Below are 23780 nucleotides of genomic sequence, written 5' to 3'. Positions count from 1 at the left end.
TTTACGACTTAATATTCCTTCAAAGAAACTTGGTCGTCAATATACAGGACCTTTCTCAATTTCTCATGTAATAAATAAAAATGCTGTTAGATTACTTCTACCTCCAGATTGGAAGATTCATCCATCTTTTCATGTTTCACTAATCAAGCCTTATAAATCTAACCCCTTTCCAAATAGAGATCCACAACCTCCTCCTCCAATTCAAGTTTTTGGTGAAACTGAATATCAGGTAGAGAAGATTCTTGATTCTAGGAAAAGAGGATCCTCTATTCAATATTTGATTCGTTGGAAAGGCTATTCTCCCACAGATGATTCCTGGGAATGTTCTTCAAATATTCATGCTCCTCGGCTCATTAAGCAGTTTCATCATAAATATCCTGATAAACCATGTCTCACTGGGCGCTCCGGAGGTGCCCCCTTGAGGAGGGGGGTATGTAACGCCGTCAGCGTTACTCCTTCCACATGGAGCGCAGACTTGTCACTTATGACAGTTGCGCTCCATTCAGATACACGTCCGCGTCACTTCCGGTGCGCGGACGTCTGCGCTCCACGTTGGAACGCGGAAGTGCGTTCCAACGTGCGGCGCTCAGCTCAGCCACTGCCCGGGCTATTTAAACTCCCGGGAATGGCGGCAGGGTGTTCGGATATTCCTGTTGGACCCTGCCGCCACCTGGGAACCCAGAACGAGCTACAGAGTCCCTGTAGCACCTCTCTTCACAGCGCACCTGTTCAGAGACCCAAGACATCACTACCTTCTGCTGGAGATTCACCACCATTGCTCACTACAGGCTAGATACCACCACCACCTGTGCGGACTTTCCTGGTACAAACCACCTCCTAAACCGCAAGTATATCCAAACCACATTACTGCAGTATAAGATACCATCAACACCTGTGCGGACCTTCCTGGTACAGACCACCTCCTAAACCGCAAGTATATGTAATACCAGCTTGTTGCTAATAGTGATTGCTAGTATATGCCTGAACTATATCCTAGACTCTATACTTATTACTATATACTAGCACCAGATACAGCAGAGTACTTCATACTATTCATATGTGTGTGGTGAGATACTACAATACCAGTAATTTCTACTACCTTTATTTGATGCAAATACCTAAATTAGATTTACGCTTATAGAATTTGGGTTGTGTCTATCAATTAAGCTTAAGAGGAATTAAGCTTAAGAGGAATTAAGCTACTACTTTTATGTGTTACCTTCATTAGAGGATATGATGATAATACCCCAAACTCTTATTGTTCTGTGAGAGTGAACTGGTGGTTGATTTCTGATAAGCCTCTACACCTGCGGTCTAAACATTAAGTAGAGTCTTATCATTTTCAGGGTCATAACAACGTGGACATTACACACAAGCGTGCCACTTTTTAGTCACTTGTTTGATCATGGAATTGGCACAGTGCATGTATGCCCATGATTAGAAGTGGGTGGATACAGGGCGGTATTCTAATGGTGGGCATACCCACCGATCAATCTTTTTTCATTCAGCCCACAGGTATGTTGCTGAACTTTTGAGTGATTATACCAGAATGATACCTGCAGGTTTAGGTATCATCTTGGTATCATTCTGTTCAGCTAGCAGTCAGCTTTCATGCAAAAGCAATCCTAGTGACTAATGAAGGAAGGAATGGAAGCTACAAGGATTTCATGACTTCGGTTTCGCCGGATATAAACCGCGCCATTGGGAAAGCATTTTATCACACTGATCAAACTCTGACTAGCATTGTAATTGCACAATTGTTTTTAAAGTGGTAGTAAACTCTTGACTACCACTTTTACCTTCAGGTAAGCCTATAATAAGGCTTACCTGTAGGTATAAAGAATATCTCCTAAACCTGTACGGTTTAGGAGATATTCCCCTCGCAATGTGCCGCTGATTGCAGTGGCGCATGCACAGCGGGGATCCTCTGCTAAAGGCCTGGCAGCCGCCGGACCTTGCCGGAATGAAATCTCCCGCGCGGGAGTGACGACACCGCTGCTCCAGCCAATCACAGCGCTGGATCGGCGATACCCGGAAGACACGCCAAAGCAAGATGACATCTCGCTCGACGTGGACCAGGTAAGTTCTCCACACCTCATTCCAAGGTACGCATTTCAGAATGAGCTAGTATGCGGTGCATACTAGCTCACTATGCCTTTTGCCTTTCAGGTGTAAATAACAAAAAATGTTGCGGGTATACAACCGCTTTAAACAGGTGAATATACAGATGCATCTGATAAAATTAGAATATCATCAAAAAGTTTATTTCAGTAATTCAATCCAAAAAGTGAAAATAAAAAGGAAAAAAATACTGCGCTCATCTAGACAAAGTGAGCTGCTACACAGCAATGTGACAAAATTGAGTAAAGTGGCAAGTGTAAATATAGCGCTAGTGGTAATGTAAAAAACCCTAAATCAACTGAGTAACTGAAACAAATTGAACAAAAAGTCCATAAAAGTGAATAAATAATGTGAAACCGTGTCCATCAATATAAACTGAAGATAGATGCTGCATGAATCATCATGGAACCAAAATTCCTTCCCGCTCTAAGTAGATGGAATGAATGGAATACCCTTACCGGATCTGGTGGATCTAACCGTCAACGACAGTAGATCGTACAGGCATGAAAGCTCCCAAACGAAAAAGTAGACTGGACTGCTGATTCTGAAGGGCCACAAGCTTGACCACCCTGGAACGCGACAATCATTCGCTGGAAACCTCTCACTGGGTAGATGACAATCCAAATGACAGGAAAGGACCAGGAGAACCGTGATAGCTCTTTTCCTTCCGGCAGGTGTTACAAATAAAAAGAACCAATGCCCAAAGTAAGGAACGAAGGTGGAACTCCAAAAAAACACAATCCAGCAGGACATGCAAGGAAAAAGAAAACAGGGGCTCCCAATGGTGCAGGTCAAAAATAATCTGGGGTTTATTATAATAAAAACCAAACAAAAATGACATAAAAGTGATCACAAAATAAAATAAAATGGATAAAAGCAGGTAAACTAAGTCCTGCGCGTTTCATCCGAGGGAACTTCAACTGGGGCATCTACCTGCTCCCCCATACATATATATATATATATAAAAATAATAAATACTTTTAATTGAACTGTGGAACTGGCCACTCAAATTCCCAGTGTGCGTCTGATTGGAGGAGAGTCCATCACATGACCGTCACGTGACAAGCTGGACTCACGTGGTCCTCCAAACACAGACCAGAGTAAACTCAATAAACCCATCCTGGGTCACAGTGACAACATCCTGTGACCCGGTATTAATCCTCCTTGAACCAATAGAACATGTTTAAAAAAAACACTAAATAAACAGAGGAGGGGCCAGAAAACATGCACCAATGAGTAGCAACATAACCCCTTATGTGTCCAGTGACCAATAGAAAAGCCTAAACATGAACTCAAAGGCACAAGGACAGGACAGGGGAGGGACACCATGAAAGAAGGAGGGGCTACACGACGTGCACCAATGGGCAACGACGTGTCCCCTCATCACCTATCAGGCGACCAATGGGGAAGCCCAGACATAGACCATCCATAGAGAGGCACACATACAGGGCGATATGTGGACACCGCCGTCGGAGGCGTCCAATCCATGAATGCATTATGCGGCTGTGAACCGGATCTCTCAAATCAGCAACAGCGCCGATTATTTGCCTATACAGGCACCTGGAATCTGAATCGGAAAGCCGTCGCGCCACACATGACGCCACGACGACGCCGTCCACGTCACATGAAGCGCACAGGTAAACCGCAATGCGTCCAGCCGTGCGCAGGAGACGTACGGGCGACAGATACTAACGTGACCACTGCTAGGGTAGAACAGCACCACCTTAAGGAAAACAGAAGGCACTGCACACATCCATACCCAGCCACATGAAGCCGGACCATTACAGGCCACGACCAACAAACGCCACATAAGTGGCCATAGATCTGTGAAGGAGAGAACCTCCTGAACAGAACTACCTCACCCTAGCAAAAACTGGACCAATGGACAAATAAAAAAGATACACATGAATCCACAAAATTGCCAAAAAATCTCAGATGGGGTGGCACAACAGGATAGAAACAACCTGATAGTGAATGGGTGATCAAGCCCTATTAATAAAGGAATTAATGTTCCATTCCACGTTCATACCGAAAGTTTTGCATGTACGCAGTTCATGGATCCAATATGTTTCCAAGCGGGACACTCCACGTATACGGGACTCACCTCTCCAATGAGGGACGAATTGGTCAATCACCAGAAACTGTGTTCCCATGGGGTCACGATGGTGAAATTGTAAATGGTGACGGGGAACGCTGCGATTGGTCTTGCCCAATTTGATGTTAGCTATATGCTCGTTCACATGAACAGTAAAGGTCCTAATAGTGCGCTCAATATACTGTTTCTTGCATGGGCAAGTCAAAAAGGTACACAACATATTGTGTGGCGCACGTGGTAAATTGTTTCATCTGGTATACCTGTAAGGTGACCATGGACTGAAACATCTCATTTTTTCGTCTGTCGCTAGTGTTGTGTAAGCACACATTACACTTGCAGCAAGGAAAGAAAGCCTTACAATCCTGAAAAGGTTACACTTTTGGGGAGATCTATAACATTAGGCGCAATTTGGCCCTGTATAGATCTAGCACGCCTGAAGATAACACCTGCTCTTTCAGGTAAAGCTGGTCCCAATATTCTGTCATTTTGAAGGACACCCCAATGCTTCCTAAGGATTTCTTTACTTTGTCCAGACTGAATGGAATATGTGGTAAAGAAGGACCACCTGAACTTGTCATCCCTGGTCTTCTTAGGGCGCACCTGCAACAATGAGCTACGATCAGTCTGCAAGGCTCGATCAATCTCAACATCGAGGTCGCTAGGCACATAACCCTTCGACAAACCTGTCCTTCAAAATGGCAGATTGGATCACAGCCTGGGGTGTGGCCGGATGTAGGAGTGTGGAGCGTGGAGTGTGGAGAGTGAGCGAGGCAGAGATGTGAGAAGTGGAGAGGCGTGTGCCTAAGCCTCCCATGTATCTCTCCCCCCCTACAGGCATATGAAATGGCCATGCTGGGAGCGCTGCTTAAATTGCTGGAGTCTGGTTCTCCTACCTGCTGAACTTATCTTTCTTCCCTACTACGCCGTATCTGTTCCATAGCCTATCTGACAGAGGCGGTTTACCTGCATCGCTGGTCGGGAGCTGTTGATGTCCTGTGCCCTTTTTTTTTTTTTTTTTATTACCTGCTCGTTTTCCGTCCCGTCTGGGGAGCTTCTGGAGCCAGGGAGAGAGCGGAGGAGACCTGGTGTGGAGGCGTAGCTGCAGCAGGCGAGCTAACCGCATGATTGGACGGCGGTGGTCAGCTGACTAGCCCATGTGACCGGCCGTGTCAGTCCCAGCGCGAATCGGCGTTTCCTAGCTGCTGGAGGCTTGAGGAGACACGGGAGATAGCCAGGGGGTCTGCCTTACCCTGCAGAGCTGAACCAGATTGATAAGGAGGACTTACTCCCCCCCTATACCGCTATACTAAAAGCCTCACAGGCTTGTTTAAAGGAGGAGAAACAGTGGGGAAAACCTGCAAAAAAAAAACACCATAAAAGTGAGTAAAACTCTGCACAAATAGTGACGTATGGATTACATTGTGCCTTGAATGGGCCTGTACTGTGGTATGCTGTCTGGACTGGATATATATCAAAGGTACCAATAGTGCTGTGCGGTGCTGTGCATTGAGACATGGTTTGGCTATATGCCTAATGAAGTAACTGCTCAGTGAAGTAAAATGAAGTAATGTGAAGTGAGAGTATATACATTGTACACTGCATTGAAGAAAACTGAGACTTCTCCACTTTACACTCGTGAAGCAGGGCTACTGATCATTATCTATTTATGACCTCTGGCACACGGCTGGTGTGACATCCTGCCTTTGAACTGCCTTTTGGACTTGTTGTTTTAGCACTTCCAAACAATTGAACACTGCGCCATTGATAGGCTTTGTTGCTACCTATGGAGGCCCTATGTGAGTTGCTGGACTTACGCTGGTTTTAAATGAATTAATGGTGCTGCACTGTGCGGTGATGTGCATTGATAAATGGACTGATTAAAATCTTAAAACTAAACGAATTCAGTTGCACAAGGAAGTAAAGTGAAGTAAAGTGAGAATACGCTCGTGAAGCAGGGCTACTGATCATTATCTATTTATGACCTCTGGCACACGGCTGGTGTGACATCCTGCCTTTGAACTGCCTTTTGGACTTGTTGTTTTAGCACTTCCAAACAATTGAACACTGCGCCATTGATAGGCTTTGTTGCTACCTATGGAGGCCCTATGTGAGTTGCTGGACTTACGCTGGTTTTAAATGAATTAATGGTGCTGTACTGTGCGGTGATGTGCATTGATAAATGGACTGATTAAAATCCTAAAACTAAACGAATTCAGTTGCACAAGGAAGCAAAGTGAAGTAAAGTGAGAATACGCATACTGCATACCGTATCGAGGATAAAAGAGACTTCTTCATTATACGCTTGTAAATACAGAGTTATTGTTCTAATAGCCATTACTGGTCTCATTGTGACTATATACTGCCTATCAGGATCAGGATCAGCTGAAGATTGAGCATTAATGGTCAATTTATTTTGTTTTTCCTTTTTTCTTTAAAGGGGAGAGGGAGGGAAGGGGGAAAGAAACAGAAGTTTTTTTTTTTTTTTTCTCCTCTCTAGAATGTCTGGGCCGCAAGCATTAAGGTCAGCAAAAGACAAGGTGGGGGTAGCTGCGGTAGCAGCAGCCAAATTAGAAAAATATGTTCTTTTATCAGAACAGACCCCCATTAAAAATGGCTCAACGTCCCAGGCCTCTGCCAAAATAAACACAGAGAGACGAAGCCAAGGCCAAACAGCGGCAGCGGCAGTAAGCAAAACTGCAGTTAATAAGAACGCAGCGCCCATAGTTATGGATCCAAAAGTAACCCCCAGGCCTGAAGATGCTCCCACAATAAAAGACGTATTCCTAGTGGTGAATGAATGTAAAAAGGCACTGGGAGAACTGTGTGACCAAATGAAAAGTGTCAAGGAAGAACTGGTCTCAGTGGGACAGGAATTAAGGAAGACTAATGAAAGGATATCAGAAGCAGAAGGGAGGATCTCACAAATGGAAGATGAAATGCACCCTCTCAAACAAGATGTTAAGAACATGAAGACCCAAGTGGAGACATTAGAAGAGAAAATGGATGAAATAGAAAATAGACTCCGGAGGGACAATGTTAGGCTGGTGGGGCTACCGGAGAAATGCGAGGGGGCTAGACCAATAGAATTTTTGGAAAACTGGTTTGTAAAACTATTTGGTAGAGAAAGCTTCTCACAAGCATTTACAATAGAAAGAGCGCATAGAGTCCCCTTTAAGCCTCCCCCCACCGGGGGGCGTCCAAGATCAATGCTACTAAAATTTTTGAATTACCGAGATAAAGAGTCCCTATTGAGAAAGAGTAGAGAAATGGGAGAGGTTTTTTTTGAAGGCTCTAAAGTTTCATTTTACCCTGATTTTTCTCCCCAGTTACAGAAGAGGAGGGCGGGGTTTCTGGAGGTTAAACGGAAAATGCAGAGGGCTAAACTTCCATATGCTTTATTATACCCAGCGAGGCTACGGGTGGCTGCGCTGGGAACGACATTATTTTTTGATAAACCTGAAGATGCAGCATTATGGATGGAAACGCAATTAAAGGAGGGAGGGGGGAGCTAGGAGTAAGGGGTTTAATTTGTAACTTGCACGGATAGGGGGGGGGGGAGGTGGGAGGAAAGGTGCACACTTAAATGAGTGAGAGGAATTGGTCAAGAGTTGAATATAGAAGGGAGGATTGTGAATGAGGAGGGGTGGGAGAAGTGGGGAGGGGGGGGGGAAGGGGGGAGTGAATGAAAGTATGTTAAGAGAGGAAAGGACGATATGGGAAACGGCCATAGGAAACCCCTTAGGGGAACACCTGGGTAGGTGCGGAGGGGGGGGAAGGGAGGGAGGGGGAGGAGAGGGAGGAAGGGTGGGAGGGGAAGGGAAGACAAGTACATGATACACAGGGAAAAAATGTTCACTGTAATAAGTAAAATATACGTAAAACACGAACCAAAGAAAAGTATAGAAGGTAATGATAATGCACAAAGGATAGGGAAAAGGGGAAAACGCTAAAGTATTTCATAAGGGGTATAAATTTTATATGGGAAAATAGAGTTTGAAAACCTATATGGAAATAACACTAAAATAGCACATATATTTCTTGGGGATGTTAGTTCACAAGTTCTAATAGACACGGTAAAATTAGTAAACACTATTTATACACATAGATAACTAGGGTAATGAATAGCTACATAAATTATTTTCTGGGATGGATGCCCCTATCCCCCTATGGTATAACCGTGGTTGCTAGATGTAAAGTAAAATGTAAAGTAAAATGTTAAACTTAAGCTCATGGAATGTTAGAGGCCTGGGAACTGCAGCTAAAAGGGCTGCAGTCTTTGCCACGCTGGAAAAACATGGAATAGGGCTGATGTGTCTGCAGGAAACCCATTTAATGAAAAATACAAGTTACTTACTACAGAGTAAAAAATACCCTACTCAGTACCACTCAGTGCACTCTACATATTCTAGAGGAGTGAGTATCCTGGTGAGAGCTGGAGTGGGGTTTTCCTGCAGACAGGTCAGCATAGATGAATATGGTCGATTTATTTTTTTGCATTGTATAATAGACAACAAAATGTATATAATAGCAAATATATATGTCCCCCCGCCCTTTAGGATTGATATTATGCTCAGATTAAATGAATTCATAATGGGGAAGGAAGAGATACCGGTGTTGGTGGTAGGAGATTTTAATGAGGTCTTGGACCGAAGAGTGGATAGGTTTCCCACACCGTTGGTCCCAGACCTCATGAAAAATAGCCGCCTGGGTCAATTTTTGGAAGAGGTTGGTCTGTTAGACTTGTGGAGAGTGAGGAACCCGGGGATTCAACAATATTCTTGTTATTCAAGTACACACAATACACTCTCGAGGATTGATATGGCCCTGGGGAATTATTTAGCACTACAGAGGGTGGGAAAAGTAATATATTTGCCAAGAGGAGTGTCTGATCACTCTCCTATGGTTCTTACCCTAAATCAAGGTGGACAAAAAATTCAGAGAGATTGGAAAATTAATGCACACTGGTGTGAGTTAATAAAAAAATCGGATGAAGTTCTGCCCAAACTGAAGGAATTTGTAGATATCAATGAAGGCACCTCGGGCACTGGGATATTATGGGACACCCTGAAGGCATACCTACGAGGAGTCCTGATCCAGCAGATAGCAAAATTTAATAAAAAAGCAAGAGAGGCGGAGGAAAATTCCCGTAGAGAGGTGTTAGAGGCAGAAAATAACTATGTGGGGGACCCAACGCCGAAGGGAAAGAAAATATGGCTTGAAAAACAACAAGCGTATAAATCGGTAATTACAAGGGAAGTAGAGACCAGACGACTTTTTTTGCGACAATCCTCATTTGTAGAAGGGGAAAGTGTTGGAAGGATGCTGGCGCAGGTGGTAAAATCTAACTCCTCCTCCTCCGGCGTTCGGTCCATCAGATTAACAAGTGGTGCGATAACTTCGGACACCTCAGAGATAGTGCAGATTTTCTGGGCATATTATCAGAAATTGTACACTACACAAAAGAGGGGAATGGAGAAAGAAATGGAGGACTTCCTGGAGAGACTAGAAATCCCGTTTATATCCCAATTAGAAAGGGAAGAACTAGAAAACCCAATAACACTTGGGGAGTTACAGGTGGCAGTAGCAGGTATGGCGAATCAAAAATCGCCAGGACCAGATGGGCTCCCACTAGAAATGTACAAATATTATGGAGATATATTGTTACCTCAGCTTATAAAAACATTAAATGGAGCGGCGGTAGAAGGTAAACTCCCTGCCTCAATGCTGGAAGCAACGGTTATAATTATACCAAAAGATGGGAAAGATCCACTGGACCCTGTGGCATATAGACCTATATCCCTTTTGTGCTCTGACGCCAAAATTATAGCAAAGGTCTTGGCGACAAGGCTTAATAGGGTTATTTCAAAATTAATTCACCCAGACCAGACGGGGTTTATAGCCAATAGATCCACTAGTATGAACATCAGGAGGACATTTCTAAACTTACAAACCCCAACACAGAATGAGGGAGCAAGGGCCGTATTGTCACTGGATGTGACCAAAGCCTTTGACAGCGTAGAATGGGGGTATATTTGGAGGGTGCTGGATAAATTTGGGTTTGGCCCGACTTTTTCAGGGTGGATAAAAATGCTCTATGATAACCCTAGTGCTAAGTTAAAAATAAATAATGAATTCTCAAAAAAAATTGTCCTCGAGAGGGGGACGAGACAGGGGTGCCCCTTGTCACCCCTGCTCTTCGCCCTAGCGATGGAACCTCTGGCAATTGCTATTAGGTCAAATATCGAGATATCCGGCTTCCAGAGAATGACGGGAGAAGAAAAAATCGCGCTTTATGCCGACGATATCCTGCTCTTCCTGGGAGACACGGAACAATCTCTGACAAAAGCAATGAGTTTGGTGGAGGAATTTGGGAGTTTTTCGGGATTAGAAATAAACTGGGGGAAGTCCGAGTTACTGCCGTTAGATCCACTGGGAGAAACGGCAATACGTGGATTGCCACAGTTATCAGTGGTGGACACAATGAGATATCTGGGGATATTGGTGACGAAAAACCCTAATCAATACATTTATAAAAATCTCATCCCTCTACTTGCTAAGTTCAAGCAAAAAATTTATATTTGGAAACGTCTCCATCTGTCAGTGGCGGGCAGGTGTAGCTTAATCAAAATGATTTGGCAACCACAACTTTTATACATAATGCACAATTCCCCAATATGGATTGGAAAAAAATGGTTCAATAAAATTGAATCTCTCTTTAGGGAGCTAATTTGGAAAGGGGGACAAGCTAGGATACGCCTTCGCACATTACAACTCCCGGTGGGGGAGGGAGGACTTGCAGTGCCCCAACCCGAGATATATTATTTTTCTGCACAACTGCAACAAATAGGGGGAGGTAATATCCCAGGAGGAGGTACCCCTAATGGGATGATAATGATGAACGGGGTCTCTCACGACACTATCTTTGAAGCACTAGAGGCTGATTCCTTTAGATATAGGAATCCAACAACAAAAATGATAACCAAAATATGGAAATCGGTTAAAAAATTGATGGGCTATACCGGGTTTTCTGAACTCTCCCCTTTGTGGAATAACAATAAACTGAAGGAAGTCCTCCAGATAGGAAAGGTCAGAGCATGGGAAATAAACGGTATTAAAAGGTTGAAACAACTGTATAAAGAGGATAAATATAGGAAATTTCAGGATTTAAGAGAGGAATTTAAGATACCTCAGTATTCATTTTTCACTTATATACAGGTGGGGCATGCCCTTGAAGCCCAGTTTAGGACACAAACACTAGTGTGGTGCGAAATGCCCCTTCTCCAAGAACTAGGCAAGGTAGGACCAACCAAGGGACTCATCTCTGAATTATACAAACAGATGGTTAAAAAGGCTAATATGGGCCGGCATCTGTTAAAAACAAAAGAGAAATGGGAGGAGGACTTGGGGGAATTGACACAGGATCAGTGGCGGAGGGTTCTGGAGATGGGGCCGAAAGTTTCGGTCTCACCCCCACAGAAGGTCTCCCATCTGATGCTGGTGAATCGTGCTTACTATACACCTAAACGTCTGTTCAAATTTGGGAGAAGAACAAATGACAAATGCCCTAGATGCCAGGGGACCGGAGACCTAGTACACATGGTGTGGCGATGCCCAAAGTTGTTTCGTTACTGGGAGGGAGTCGTAAATGTCATAGGGGAGACATTTGGGGTACCTCTGGAAGCAGAAGCCACACTATGTGTACTGGGATATAGAAGGGAACGGAACGAGAAGAAAAGCACCACAGTAGTGTTATTGAGATGTCTGTTCCAAGCAAGGAAATTAATAATGTTAAGATGGCAGGCGATAACACCTCCAACAATAAGGGAATGGGAGGGAGTAGTAAATGAGACAATATGTAAAGAAAGAGCAGTCTATACAAAAAGAGGTAACCTTAAGGAGTTTGAGGAGATGTGGAGACCTTGGCTGGAACAGAAGGACCTGCCCCTCTAGTGGGTAAGAAATATAACTGGGACGAGGTAGAAATAAAATAATTCTTAAAAATAAAGCTAGACATGTGTCATTTAGGAAAGCCGAGGCTGGCTTCGAAACCCCACCTGGGGAGAGAGAAAGATGGAGGGAGGGTCTAGATACATAAAGTTGAGAACGAAAACTTTGGGCACCAACCACATTGTGAATAGATATAAGAACAGCCCCCTGTAATGGGGATGATCTGAGCATTTTTATCTTTCTCTTTTTTCTTTTTTTTTTTTTTCCTCTCCCCTTCTCTTTCTCATCCTTTTCACGGGATGTTGTTTCCCTTTCCCTTTATATAAATAAGATGATCAATGTATATTCTTAATTTTTATAATAGATGTATCGCACACTAAGATTAAGTGACAAACAAGTAAGGATGTTGGTTCTTGGAACTTTTTTGATATGAAAGATTTGTTTAAATAATCAAATGTGTATAAAGAAAAAAAAGACAAATAAAGAATGAAATTTAAAAAAAAAAAAAAATGGCAGATTGAATGTTGAAATCTTCTACTCTGGTGCAGTTGCGCCTTAGATGCAAAAACTGACTCCGAGGTACGGACTTCAACCATTGTGGGTGGTGGCAACTGTCCACCGGGATATACCCCTTATGGTCAGTGGGCTTGAAGTATTAAACTCAAGGTGGTTATCAACCACCTTGAACTCCAAGTCTAAGAAATACACTGAGGTAGAAATAACCTCATGGCTCAGTCTAATACCCCTGTCGTTGGTGTTTAATAGACATAAACTCGTTTAATGTTTCATGGTCGCCTTTCCATAGGAGGAGGATGTCGTCTATATATCTAGCCCATAGGACCAATTCCGGCCTTTTAAGGGCAAAGAAGACATCCTCCTCCCACTTGGCCATGAAGAGATTAGCCCAAACTGGGGGAACATTTAGCCCCCATAGCCACCAAAAGTAATTGTGTTTGGCTGCGAACCTAAGAAGCTGCATAATAAAATTGCGCTGTATGATAGACAAGGTTGTACTGAGGGATAGATAGTGCTCCACTGCACTGAAAAAATCGGATAAATTTCCCGCTCTAAACGCCAATATGAATTTGAACGCATTCCTAACCATGGTGTCTAGGGACATCAACAGATTAAATTTTCACCCCACCTGCTCATCTAATCTGACCAAAAAAGAAAAACTTGCTCTAGATAACCTTATCAAACAAACACAATTAACTATCAAACCAGCGGATAAGGGCGGTAATATAGTAATTATGAATAACCAGCAATACAAAGAGATGTGTCTAAAAATCTTGAGCAACAATGAATGGTATACTAAAATTTCTAGGCTGCAGATCAATAAGTTTTATGAGGAATTTTACAAACTTATTGACAATGCGTATGCTATAAAAACCATTAATCTTCAAACGTGGAATTTTGTAAGGACTATGCACCCCAGAATTCCCACGTTTTATAGTCTTCCCAAGATTCATAAAAACAAGATACCACCCCCCGGACGTCCTATCGTTTCGGGTTGTGGCAGTATCACAGAAAACATTAGTAAATTTATAGACGAACAAATACGTCCATATGTCAATAATTTACCCTCCTTTGTTCAAGATACATTGCACCTTCTCCAACAACTGGATGGTCTGTCTGTTCCCCCTGATGCCCTTCTGGTGGCTATTGATGTGGAGGCTCTTTATAGCTCCATTCCCCACCGGAGGGGCATCGAGGTGATCAGACACACTTTATCCCAATCCCATAGAGACAACCGGACCTTTGATAATTTTTTGCTTTCAGCCTTGGAACATGTTCTTACTCGAAACGTTTTTTCATTTGATGGCTCCCACTTCCTCCAGGTACAGGGCGTAGCTATGGGGACTTCTTGTGCCCCAAGCTACGCAAACCTGTACCTGGGGGAGTGGGAGCAGGGGTTTCTGTCTGAGGAGGCTTACTTGCCCCTAACAGACCACATTATACACTGGAGTCGATATATTGACGATATCCTGCTGGTCTGGACTGGTACCCCCCAAATGTTATTAGCATGCCTTTCAGCCATGAATGACAACACATACAATTTAACCTTCACTATGACTTATAGTGATGTCTCAATCAATTTTTTGGATGTGACCATTGAGAAAGACCCATCTGGTAAACTTACAAGTGCGTTGTTTAGAAAGGACACTGCATGTAATTCTATTCTACATGCACAAAGCGCACATCCTGTATCTTTAATTAGATCTATTCCTTTTGGCCAGTACTTGCGGCTACGCCGCAACTGTACAAAGGATGAGACCTTTAAAATAGAAGCTGACAAGCTAAGAGATCGGCTCCTTCTAAGAGGCTACTCTCCAACTTGCCTCAAAAAGGCCTTTAGGAAAGCCAGTGCCAGACCAAGAAATGACCTACTTACCAAGAAAAAAACAATGTAAGAAATTACCGACCGACGCAAATCCAAATGCCCTTCGGATCATTACCAGGTTTAATAGGCAGAGCAAACATGTGGGCAGGATTATCTCTAAACATTGGCATCTGCTTAGTGTAGATCCATTACTAGCCCCCTATGTACCATTAAGACCCTTGATCACTTACCGTAAAACCAAGTCACTCAAAGATAGCCTTACTCAGAGTGAATACGTGGGTGAATTTCGCACAGATCCATGTAAAAGGCCTGGCACCTTCCGATGTGGAGGATGCAATCTGTGTCAATATATGAACATTGGGGACAATATTCTATTACCTGATGGTAAAACTTTCAGACCTTCCCACTTTGCGAACTGCAAAACACCTGGAGTGGTATATCTACTTTCATGCCACTGTGGGGCTTTTTACGTTGGAAAAACGAAACAACCTTTCTTTAAACGCGCTTCCAGACATATTACATGTATGCGGAAAGCAGACCCGGACCTCCCCCTGGGGCGCCATATTCGAGACGCCCATGGTGGGATGATCCCTAAAATCAAATTCCTCATTTTGGATAGAATACACCCCAACAGTAGAGGGGGCGACTGGAATAGGACCTTGCTGCAGAGGGAGACAAGATGGATAGCCATGCTAGATGCTACTAGAAAACCAGGCCTTAATGAAATAGTTAGCTATCGCCCTTTTCTGGAGGGGTTTTCCTCCGGGGGATGGGAGGAATAGATTTCTCCACATCCATCCCCATACGACCATTTTTTGTACACTCATTTGCTGTATAATGCTTCGCGGGTGAGGGTATCTATTTGGCCCCCACCTGACGCACGTGGGGGGCATATCATGCGCACCTACGGTTCACCACCTGGGTTTTGTTATGTTTGCCCCCCATATTTGCAGTAATTACTGCTTTCTTGCGTCAGCGCACACTCCATGCCGGCTCCTTCCCATTATTTGGGCGATATCCGGCACGCCCTGTGCGAAAGGCCCTCTCCATCTCCCTTCCTTCTTTCTTTCTTTCCCACCCCCCCCCCCCCTTTTTTTTTTTTTTTTTTTTTCCCCCGTATTGATGGCATTGTCATCCTAATTCGGGTTATATACTTGTGTAAGGGTGGATTGGCACTGGCAAAATCACTCATTTAAGTGATATCTCCTCCCTTTATTATTTCCAATTTTTAATTTAATTTTATTTTCAATTTTTAATCAATGTCATATATGGAATCACCATATTGACATTGATATAATTGCGACTTTATACCCGTCTGCCGCGATTGCATCATCATGCCAACGCTACTACATGTGTCATTGCAGCAATGGTGTTACCATGCTGATCGACACATGCGACGTCCATACTTTTGACTATCATGGCGTCTGTTAAATGTATTTGGACTGTGCAGGCAATAATTGTTCGAGTGTAGTCACCGCATTGATATCAATGTGCTGGTGTCCACTTGCGAGTTTCATCACAATAGCGTCATTTCCGTAATTGCGTCATTACGCAGCGCATACGCGCGCGCATGCGCTTATGCCGCTAATGTACTTTATTCAAGCCCATCCCGTTTTTTTTTTTTTTTTTTTTTTTTTTTTTCCAAGACGCAATTGCGTCACTACGCAGCACGTGCGCGCGCGCATGCGCCATAGCCACTAATGGACTCTATTTAAGCCCATTGCAGACACTATTGTCTCTGACTGTCATGGCGTCTGCTGGACTTATGGAGACTTCTCACATGCAGGTAGGACCACTGGTTGTTGATGTTTGGCTTATTGTTTGTTTTTGGTGCTGTGCCTTTATGCACACTTCACCAGACTAGCCATACATATTATTTATATATACTCCTAAATTCCTTTTTCCAGTGATCTCTGCCTGCGATCACCCAGCAATCCACCCTTCCTGAAACATAGGATAATCTGGGTAGTTTGTCTCCTTGTGGCTGAACTTTTGTTCTCTGGCACATGCATACCCTCTCCTATATGGATTCCCATATCTGGTAAGTTACTCTCCATTTTTGGATTACCAGCTCTATGGGGTTACTCTTTTTTGCTATAAATGTGTGTCTGCATTTAACTCTTTGAATGCAACAAATAATGATATATGCATATTATATATATATATTATTTTTTTTTTTTTTTTTTTTTTTTTTTTCTTCTTTCCTCTTTCCCTTCCTTCCCTAGGCGTGGACCTTTTTGGTAGGCTATGATTGTATATCCTCCCCGTGAACACAGAGACATTGATCTCCATATACAGCATTTTCCCCTTGTTTTTGGCGTACTTTCACACTGAGACAGGACTCTATCTACAGATCTTATTGACTGTAAGTAACTCATATCTGTTTTGATAAATGACATAGTTGTATGGCTGTCCTTTTCTTGTCTCCCCCTTCCCCATGTTTTTTAACAATTTCGGTCACTAGAGTTGTAAATATTGTTTAAGTTGAATTTTTTCTATGTAATATGTGTATATATCTCTTTTCTAATAGACATGTATTTCTCTGACACAATGATCGTCTGTAATACCCCTTGAAGAAGGATCACAGATACCGAAACGGCTGTCGGGTTGGACCAATTTTTGTCTCATGTCTGTTTTATTGCTTTACAAATAGGATCTGTATACCACTTGCATGTGGTTTTTTATCCTTGCTAGGACACTGTACGATGTCCTTACTTAAATTGTTTAAATAAATTTGCTATATATTTTTCTACTCATTCACGTGTTTGTGTCACTTATAAAGTCCCACCCTTGAGGGGGTATTTCATGTTTTTTCCACAACTCATGGGTAATGCACGTATAAAGTGCCGCCACATCAGCCGTTGCCAGAATCATGCCCTCTTGAAAGGGGACCGATTCCAATAACCTGATAGTGTCCCCAGTATCTTTAAGGTAGGAGGGCATGAGTCTGATCAAGGGCTGAAGGTGGAAATCTACATATTTGCCTATCCTAGCCGTTCGATCCCACCAACTATAGGCCGGCCAGAAGGATTGGCCGGATCCTTGTGTACTTTGGGAAGATAATATATAGCAGGAATCCTAGGTACCACAGGGACCAGGAAATCCTGCTCTTTTTTATCCAAAATCCCCAAAGAAAAACCCTTGTCCACCAACTCAACGAGAGATTTCTTATACTGAGAATTGGGATTCGTGTGGATAGGGGTATAAGTTTCCAAATCACCAACAATTCTATTCATTTCCTTAATGTAATCAACACAACAATGGCACCGCCCTTATCAGCTGGACGAATGAATAAATCTTTTTGTTCGCAGAGTCTTTTCAGACCTCCCTTGACCTTGGGATTCATGTGTATCTTTTTATTAGGTAATTTCTCTAAATCAGGGGTCTCTAACTCAAATTACCTGAGGGCCACAAGACAAGTTTTCATATCCCATGGGGGGCCGCATGCAAACTTTCCAACTTTAAAAACAGTACTGGTGTCAGCGAACACATTATTAACCCCCCAGCACTGGTGTGAGCGGACGCATTATTAAACTACACTACACTGCACACTGACCACTCACCATCAGGGTACAGCACATGGCACATCAGGGTGCAGGACATGGCACATCAGGGCACAGCACATCAGGACAGGGCACATCAGGGTACATGGCACATCAGGGTACATGGGCCACATCAGGGTACATAGGGCACAATCAGGGCACACACGAGCACACCAGGGCACATGGGGCATATCAGGGCACATACGAGCACACCAGGGCACATGAAAGCACAACAGGGCACAGCACATCAGGACAGGGCACATGGCACATCAGGGTACAGGGCACATGAAACAGCACATCAGGGTACAAAGTCCAGCACATCAGGGTACCCCATGTACCCTAATGTGCTGGGCTTTGTACCCAGATGTGCTGTTTCATGTGCCCTGTACCCTGATGTGCCATGTGCCCTGATGTGCTGGGCTTTGTACCCTGATGTGCTGTTTCATGTGCCCTGTACCCTGATGTGCCATGTGCTCTGTCCAGATGGGCTGTCCTGTACCCTGATGTGCTCTCATGTGCCCCATGTTCCCTGGTGTGCACCATGTTCCCTGATTGTGCCCTGATGTGCTCTCATGGGGCACAATCCGAGCACATCAGGGCACATGGGGCACAATCCGAGCACATACAAACACACCAGGGCACAATTAGGGCACATCAGGGCACAATCATGACACATGGGAGCACATCAGGGCACAATCAGGGAACATGGGGCACATGAGAGCACATGGCACAACAGGGTACCCTGATGTACAGAGCCCAGCACATCGGGGTACATGAGGGTACATGGGGCACATCAGGGTACATAGGGCACATGGCACACAATCAGAGCCCATCAGGGCACATGAGAGCACATCAGGGCACATGGGAGCACATCAGGGCACATGGGAGCACATCAGGACACAATCAGGGCATACCAGGGCACATGAGAGCACATCAGGGCACATGAGAGCACATCAGGGCACATGAGAGCACATGGTAGCACATGGTAGCACATGAGAGCACATCAGGGCACAGGTCAGCATTTACCTGTTTTCTTCAAAGGCAGAGTAGCGCAGGAAGCGTCTGGCATAAGTTCACTTGTCTCTCATGTCACGCTGCTACTCCCCGGTGGCCCCTCCCCCCTCTCTTCTCGTCCATCTCAGATGATGTCACAAGCAACTGGGGATGGACGAGATGAGAGGGGGGGGAGCCGGGGAGTAGCAGCGCAAGCATGACATGAGAGACAAGTGAACTTATGACAGACGCTTCCTGCGCTACTCTGCATCTACACTTCCGCGGCACCCCCCGCAGCCATTTAAAACCGGTCCGTGGGCCGCAAATGGCCCGCGGGCCGGTACTTTGAGACCCCTGCTCTAAATCCTGTAGGACCAGACTGCGGAAAACATTAATTGCCGGAGCCATGGTTCCAGAGGGGTTAAACAGGGATGGATTAGCAAGCCCTGTATGTACATGATCATCCGATGGTTTAGAAACTGTGGGGACTGTACCAAAAGGTGGCGACAAAAAAATGTCTCTTTATACTGAGTTTACGGATAAACTTCTGTACATCTATGAATGTAGAGAACTTGTTCAATGTTCTAGGAGGAACGGATTTTAAACCTTTATCAAGAACAAGTTTCTCTTCACCAGTAAGGATGACCGAGCTCAAATTAAAAACACCAGAACCGCTTACATTTTTTTTCGTTGTGTAGCCCCTCCTCCCTTCATGGTGTACCTCCCCTGTCCTCGTGCCTTTGAGTTCATGTTTATGTTTAGGCTTTTCTATTGGTCACTGGACACATGATGAGGGGATATGTTGCATGTTTTCTGGCCCCTCTGTTTATTTCATGTTCTATTGGTTCAAGGAGGATTAATACCGGGTCACAGGATGTTGTCACTGTGTGATCCAGGATGGGTTTATTGAGTTTACTCTGATTGGTCTGTGTTTGGAGGACCAGATGAGTCCAGCTTGTCATGTGATGGACTCTACTCCAATCACAGACACACACTGGGAATTCGTCTGAGTGGCCAGTTCCACAGTTCAATTAGGAGTATATATATATATATATATATATATATATATATATATATATATATATATATATATATATATATATATATATATATATATATATATTATATATATGGTATGGGGGAGAAGGTAGATGCCCCAATTGAAGTCCCCTTGGACGTAACGCGTAGGGCTTGGTTTACCTACTTCCCCATATTGCTTTTATATATTTTATTCCATTTTGTGATCACTTTTATGTCATTTTTGTTTGGTTTTTATTATAATAAACCCCAGATTATTTTTGACCTGCACCATTGGGAGCCCCTGTTTTCTTTTTCCTTGCATGTCTTGCTGGATTACGTTTTTTTTGGAGTTCCACCTTCGTTCCTTACTTTGGAAAAGAGCTATCACGGTTCTCCAGGTCCATTCCTGTCATATGGATTGTCATCTACCCAGTGATAGGTTTCCAGCGAATGATTGTCGAGTTCCAGGGTGGTCAAGCTTGTGGCCCTTCAGAATCAGCAGACCAGTCTACTTTTTCGTTTGGGAGCTTTCATGCCTGTACGATCTACTGTCGCTGACGGTTAGATCCACCAGATCCGGTAAGGGTATTCCATTCATTCCATCTACTTCTTAGAGCAGGAAGGAATTTTGGTTCCATGATGATTCATGCAGCATCTATCTTCAGATTATATTGATGGACACTGTTTCACATTATTTATTCACTTCTATGGATTTTTTGTTCAATTTGTTTCAGTTACCCAGTTGATTTTGGAGTTTTTTACATTATCACTAGCGCTACATTTACACTTACCAAATCCAAAATGTGAAATAAATTTTTTATAGATGTGTCAGCAGAGGGAAGCATGAAGTGCTCCATCGTTCCGGCGCCGCGGTGCCTCGGAAGGAAGAGCTGAAACCCTCCAAAAAGAGGGTTTCCACTCTTCCCCCCCCCCCCCCCCCCAAAAATTACATTTCAGATTTTCTGATACACTAAAATTTGGGATTTTCACTAGCTGTAAGCCATAATCATCAAAATTAAAAGAAAGAAATGCTTGAAATGTATCACTCTGTGTAACGCATATATATATATATATATTATAAATAAAATATAGGAGTTTCACTTTTAAAATGGAATGGGCCATTAGTTTATGCAGCTAAAGCCCCCAGGAGCAAAGCACAGACGTCTTTTTACACTTAAACTTAATCTAATATATTAGGTAACATACCCTTAACTATAAAAACCTGGCTATACAAAGTCTCACGTCAAACAGACAAACATTGGGTGAGCACTAGCCAATTTTAGATTTATTTTATTGTTTTACAAAAGTTTTAATAAAAGCAGTGTAGCACCATGATGGTCTCCCTCTTTCATGATATATTGTAGATATATGCACACTCTTGGAGCGAGAGAGAGAAAGAAAAAGAGAAAGAGAGAGAAAAAGAGAAAGAGAGAAAGGAGGGGAGAGAGAGGGGAGAGAGAAGGTTTTTTTTTTGCCACTAAACTCTACCAAAAAACACTGATAAAAGCCTGTATGTGCATGAACACATATATAACAAGCTGGGGAGATTAGAGGTAGTTAAAGGGGTTGTAAAAGGTAAAAGTTTTTTCACCTTAATGCATTCTATGCATTAAGGTGAAAAAACTGCCGACAATACTGACCCCACCCACCCCATTTACTTACCTGACCCCTCGAAACTCCCACACCGTGAACGCACTGGCATCTTGGCCTGCTTCCCAGCTCATTCATTGGACGATTGAAGCAGCGCAGCCATTGGCTCGCGCTGCTGTTAATCACAATCAATGATGCGCTGCGCCGGGGCCGTCGGCTGTATCACGGGAGCGTGCCTGCAAGGAATCCACACAATGCAAGCTCCCTCGCATTAATGTGTGGGGTTCTTGCGGGGAGGACCAGAGACAGACGCCGAGGGACCCCAGAAGAAGTGGATCGGCAAAACGAGCTACACAGTGGAGGTAAGAATAACAGGTTTATTTTTCAAAATATTTTTTTTTCCCTTTAGTGTTCCTTTAAACATTTCATGCCCAAAACAGCAGCAGTACAAATGCCCAGTGTACATGAGTTGTTTAACCAATCAGGATCATAATTTTCCAATGCCCGTCAGTTGTTTACTCACAAAAATCTAATTACTTGATTAACCAGATTAATCCTACTCTCCTGCTCAGGTGTGACCAGACAAAAACGCTCTGAACCAGTGTTGCAGCCTTCACTATATCAGGGTCTTTGCAGCCATCCCTTGAATTGCCAAAATAAGGACTGTGGGCAATCTAAACAAAAAAACAACTGACCAGGGAAGCGCTTGCCATAGTAGTGCAATAAACTTCTTTACCAAGCAAAGATAAAATGACACATAATGCACTCACATACTCCCTGAATGACATCCAAGCTCAACACACAACTGTGAGAATCGACCTTCAGTGTGTTAGAAAAGAGAAGAGCGGGGAGATGGCCGCCAGATGACAGCCGCCAAAATTGAGAACCAGCAATCACTCAGTAGAGTGGTATGCACCCTAAAGAGGCTGTGCGAGTTGCCACAGGCTTAAGGTTGCAGGCCACATCAGAACGCTCTGTGGGCCAGGGGTTGAGCATATCTGCTTAATGGAATTTTTAAAGATAGTGGTAGGTTATCAATTATTATATGAGAGTGCTGGATTTTTACGGCGATTGCAGGACCCATAGGCTACCTGCATGTAGCTCTGTGTGGATCAAGCCGCATAAACAACCGTCTCATGGATGTTGTAAGGACTATAGCACCCATGTGAATTAGGACTTGGTGTTACACCTTCTATAGCAGAAAATTCAGTCATCCCTCACCGGTCTCATTTTCTTTGCACTCTGTTTCAGCATCAAAGAGACACCAATCTCCATTCTTCGTGCTTTCCAAATTTAGCGTATCTCCCAATGATCCGACCAGATCCAATACAGACATAAATCCCAGATCTCTGAAAGGCAGGATCTTTCCAGTATATTCCTAAAATTAGACAAAATCATTATAGAAGAGCAGGAATGCTTATGTCTAGATAAATCCTATTTTAAAGCTTTTAGATAAAACCTAATATTTTAAAAACAATGTGCTAAGTCCCCCATCCTGAGATAAGGCCTTCACAGCAGTAAGTGCAAAGCTGATGTTTTACATATGCATGCATAGTTTATTAAATTGGTTCTAAACGCTATGCATTAAGATAAAAAAAACTTCTGCGTGCAGAAGCTCCCCTCATACCTACCTGAGCCACATCTCGATCCAGCGAAATTGCAAAAGGAACTCAGCTGTCCGCCCGAGAAGAGGAGGATCTGGGCTGCTCTGTGTAAAACCATTACACAGAGCAGGTAAGTATAACATGTTTCTCTCTCTCTCTCTCTCTCTATGTCTATATTTATATCTATATATATAAAAATATATATATATAAAAAAAAAAGAAGGACTTTAGTATCACTTTAACCAGTTCAGCCCCCGGAAGGATTTGCCCCCTTCCTGCACTTTTTACAATTTGGCACTGTGCTTCTTTAACTGGTAAAATGTGCAGTCATGCAATGCTGCTTCTCCTAAATATAGGGATACCACATGTGAGACTTTTTGGGAGCCTAGCCGCGTACAGGGCCCCGAAAACCAAGCACCACCTAAATTTTTGTTTTCGCTCCTCACTACCTATCACAATTTCAAAGGCCATAAAATGGCAAGATAGCACCCCCCCCCCAATGACCAAATTTTGGAAAGTAGACACCC

The 23780-nt window shown here is 43.5% G+C and overlaps 1 protein-coding gene and 1 long non-coding RNA gene across 4 annotated transcripts in view; one reads left to right on the top strand and one right to left on the bottom strand.

Annotated features, from left to right (window-relative positions):
- The window catches only part of TDRD5 (tudor domain containing 5), a 336334-nt gene that overhangs the window by 221391 nt on the left and 91163 nt on the right, over positions 1–23780 (bottom strand). Inside the window, exon 7 of the mRNA XM_040359954.1 lies at positions 22871–23027. Within this exon, the coding sequence (XP_040215888.1) occupies positions 22871–23027 (157 nt within the window). The remainder of the gene's footprint in view (positions 1–22870; positions 23028–23780) is intronic.
- LOC120945634 lies at positions 16150–17260 on the top strand. 3 transcript variants are annotated; one of them, XR_005750608.1, is made up of 3 exons: positions 16150–16290; positions 16412–16869; positions 17035–17260. It is a non-coding gene; the product is annotated as an uncharacterized LOC120945634 (long non-coding RNA). The 3 variants fall into 3 exon arrangements; XR_005750607.1 differs by having other exon boundaries at positions 16152–16545; positions 16730–16869; XR_005750606.1 differs by having other exon boundaries at positions 16155–16869.

Source organism: Rana temporaria, chromosome 7 (assembly GCF_905171775.1).
Source record: "Rana temporaria chromosome 7, aRanTem1.1, whole genome shotgun sequence".
In the NCBI taxonomy this organism is placed as follows: domain Eukaryota; kingdom Metazoa; phylum Chordata; class Amphibia; order Anura; family Ranidae; genus Rana; species Rana temporaria.
Note: the sequence above shows the minus strand (reverse complement) of the source record. Positions and strands in the feature narration are given on the sequence as shown.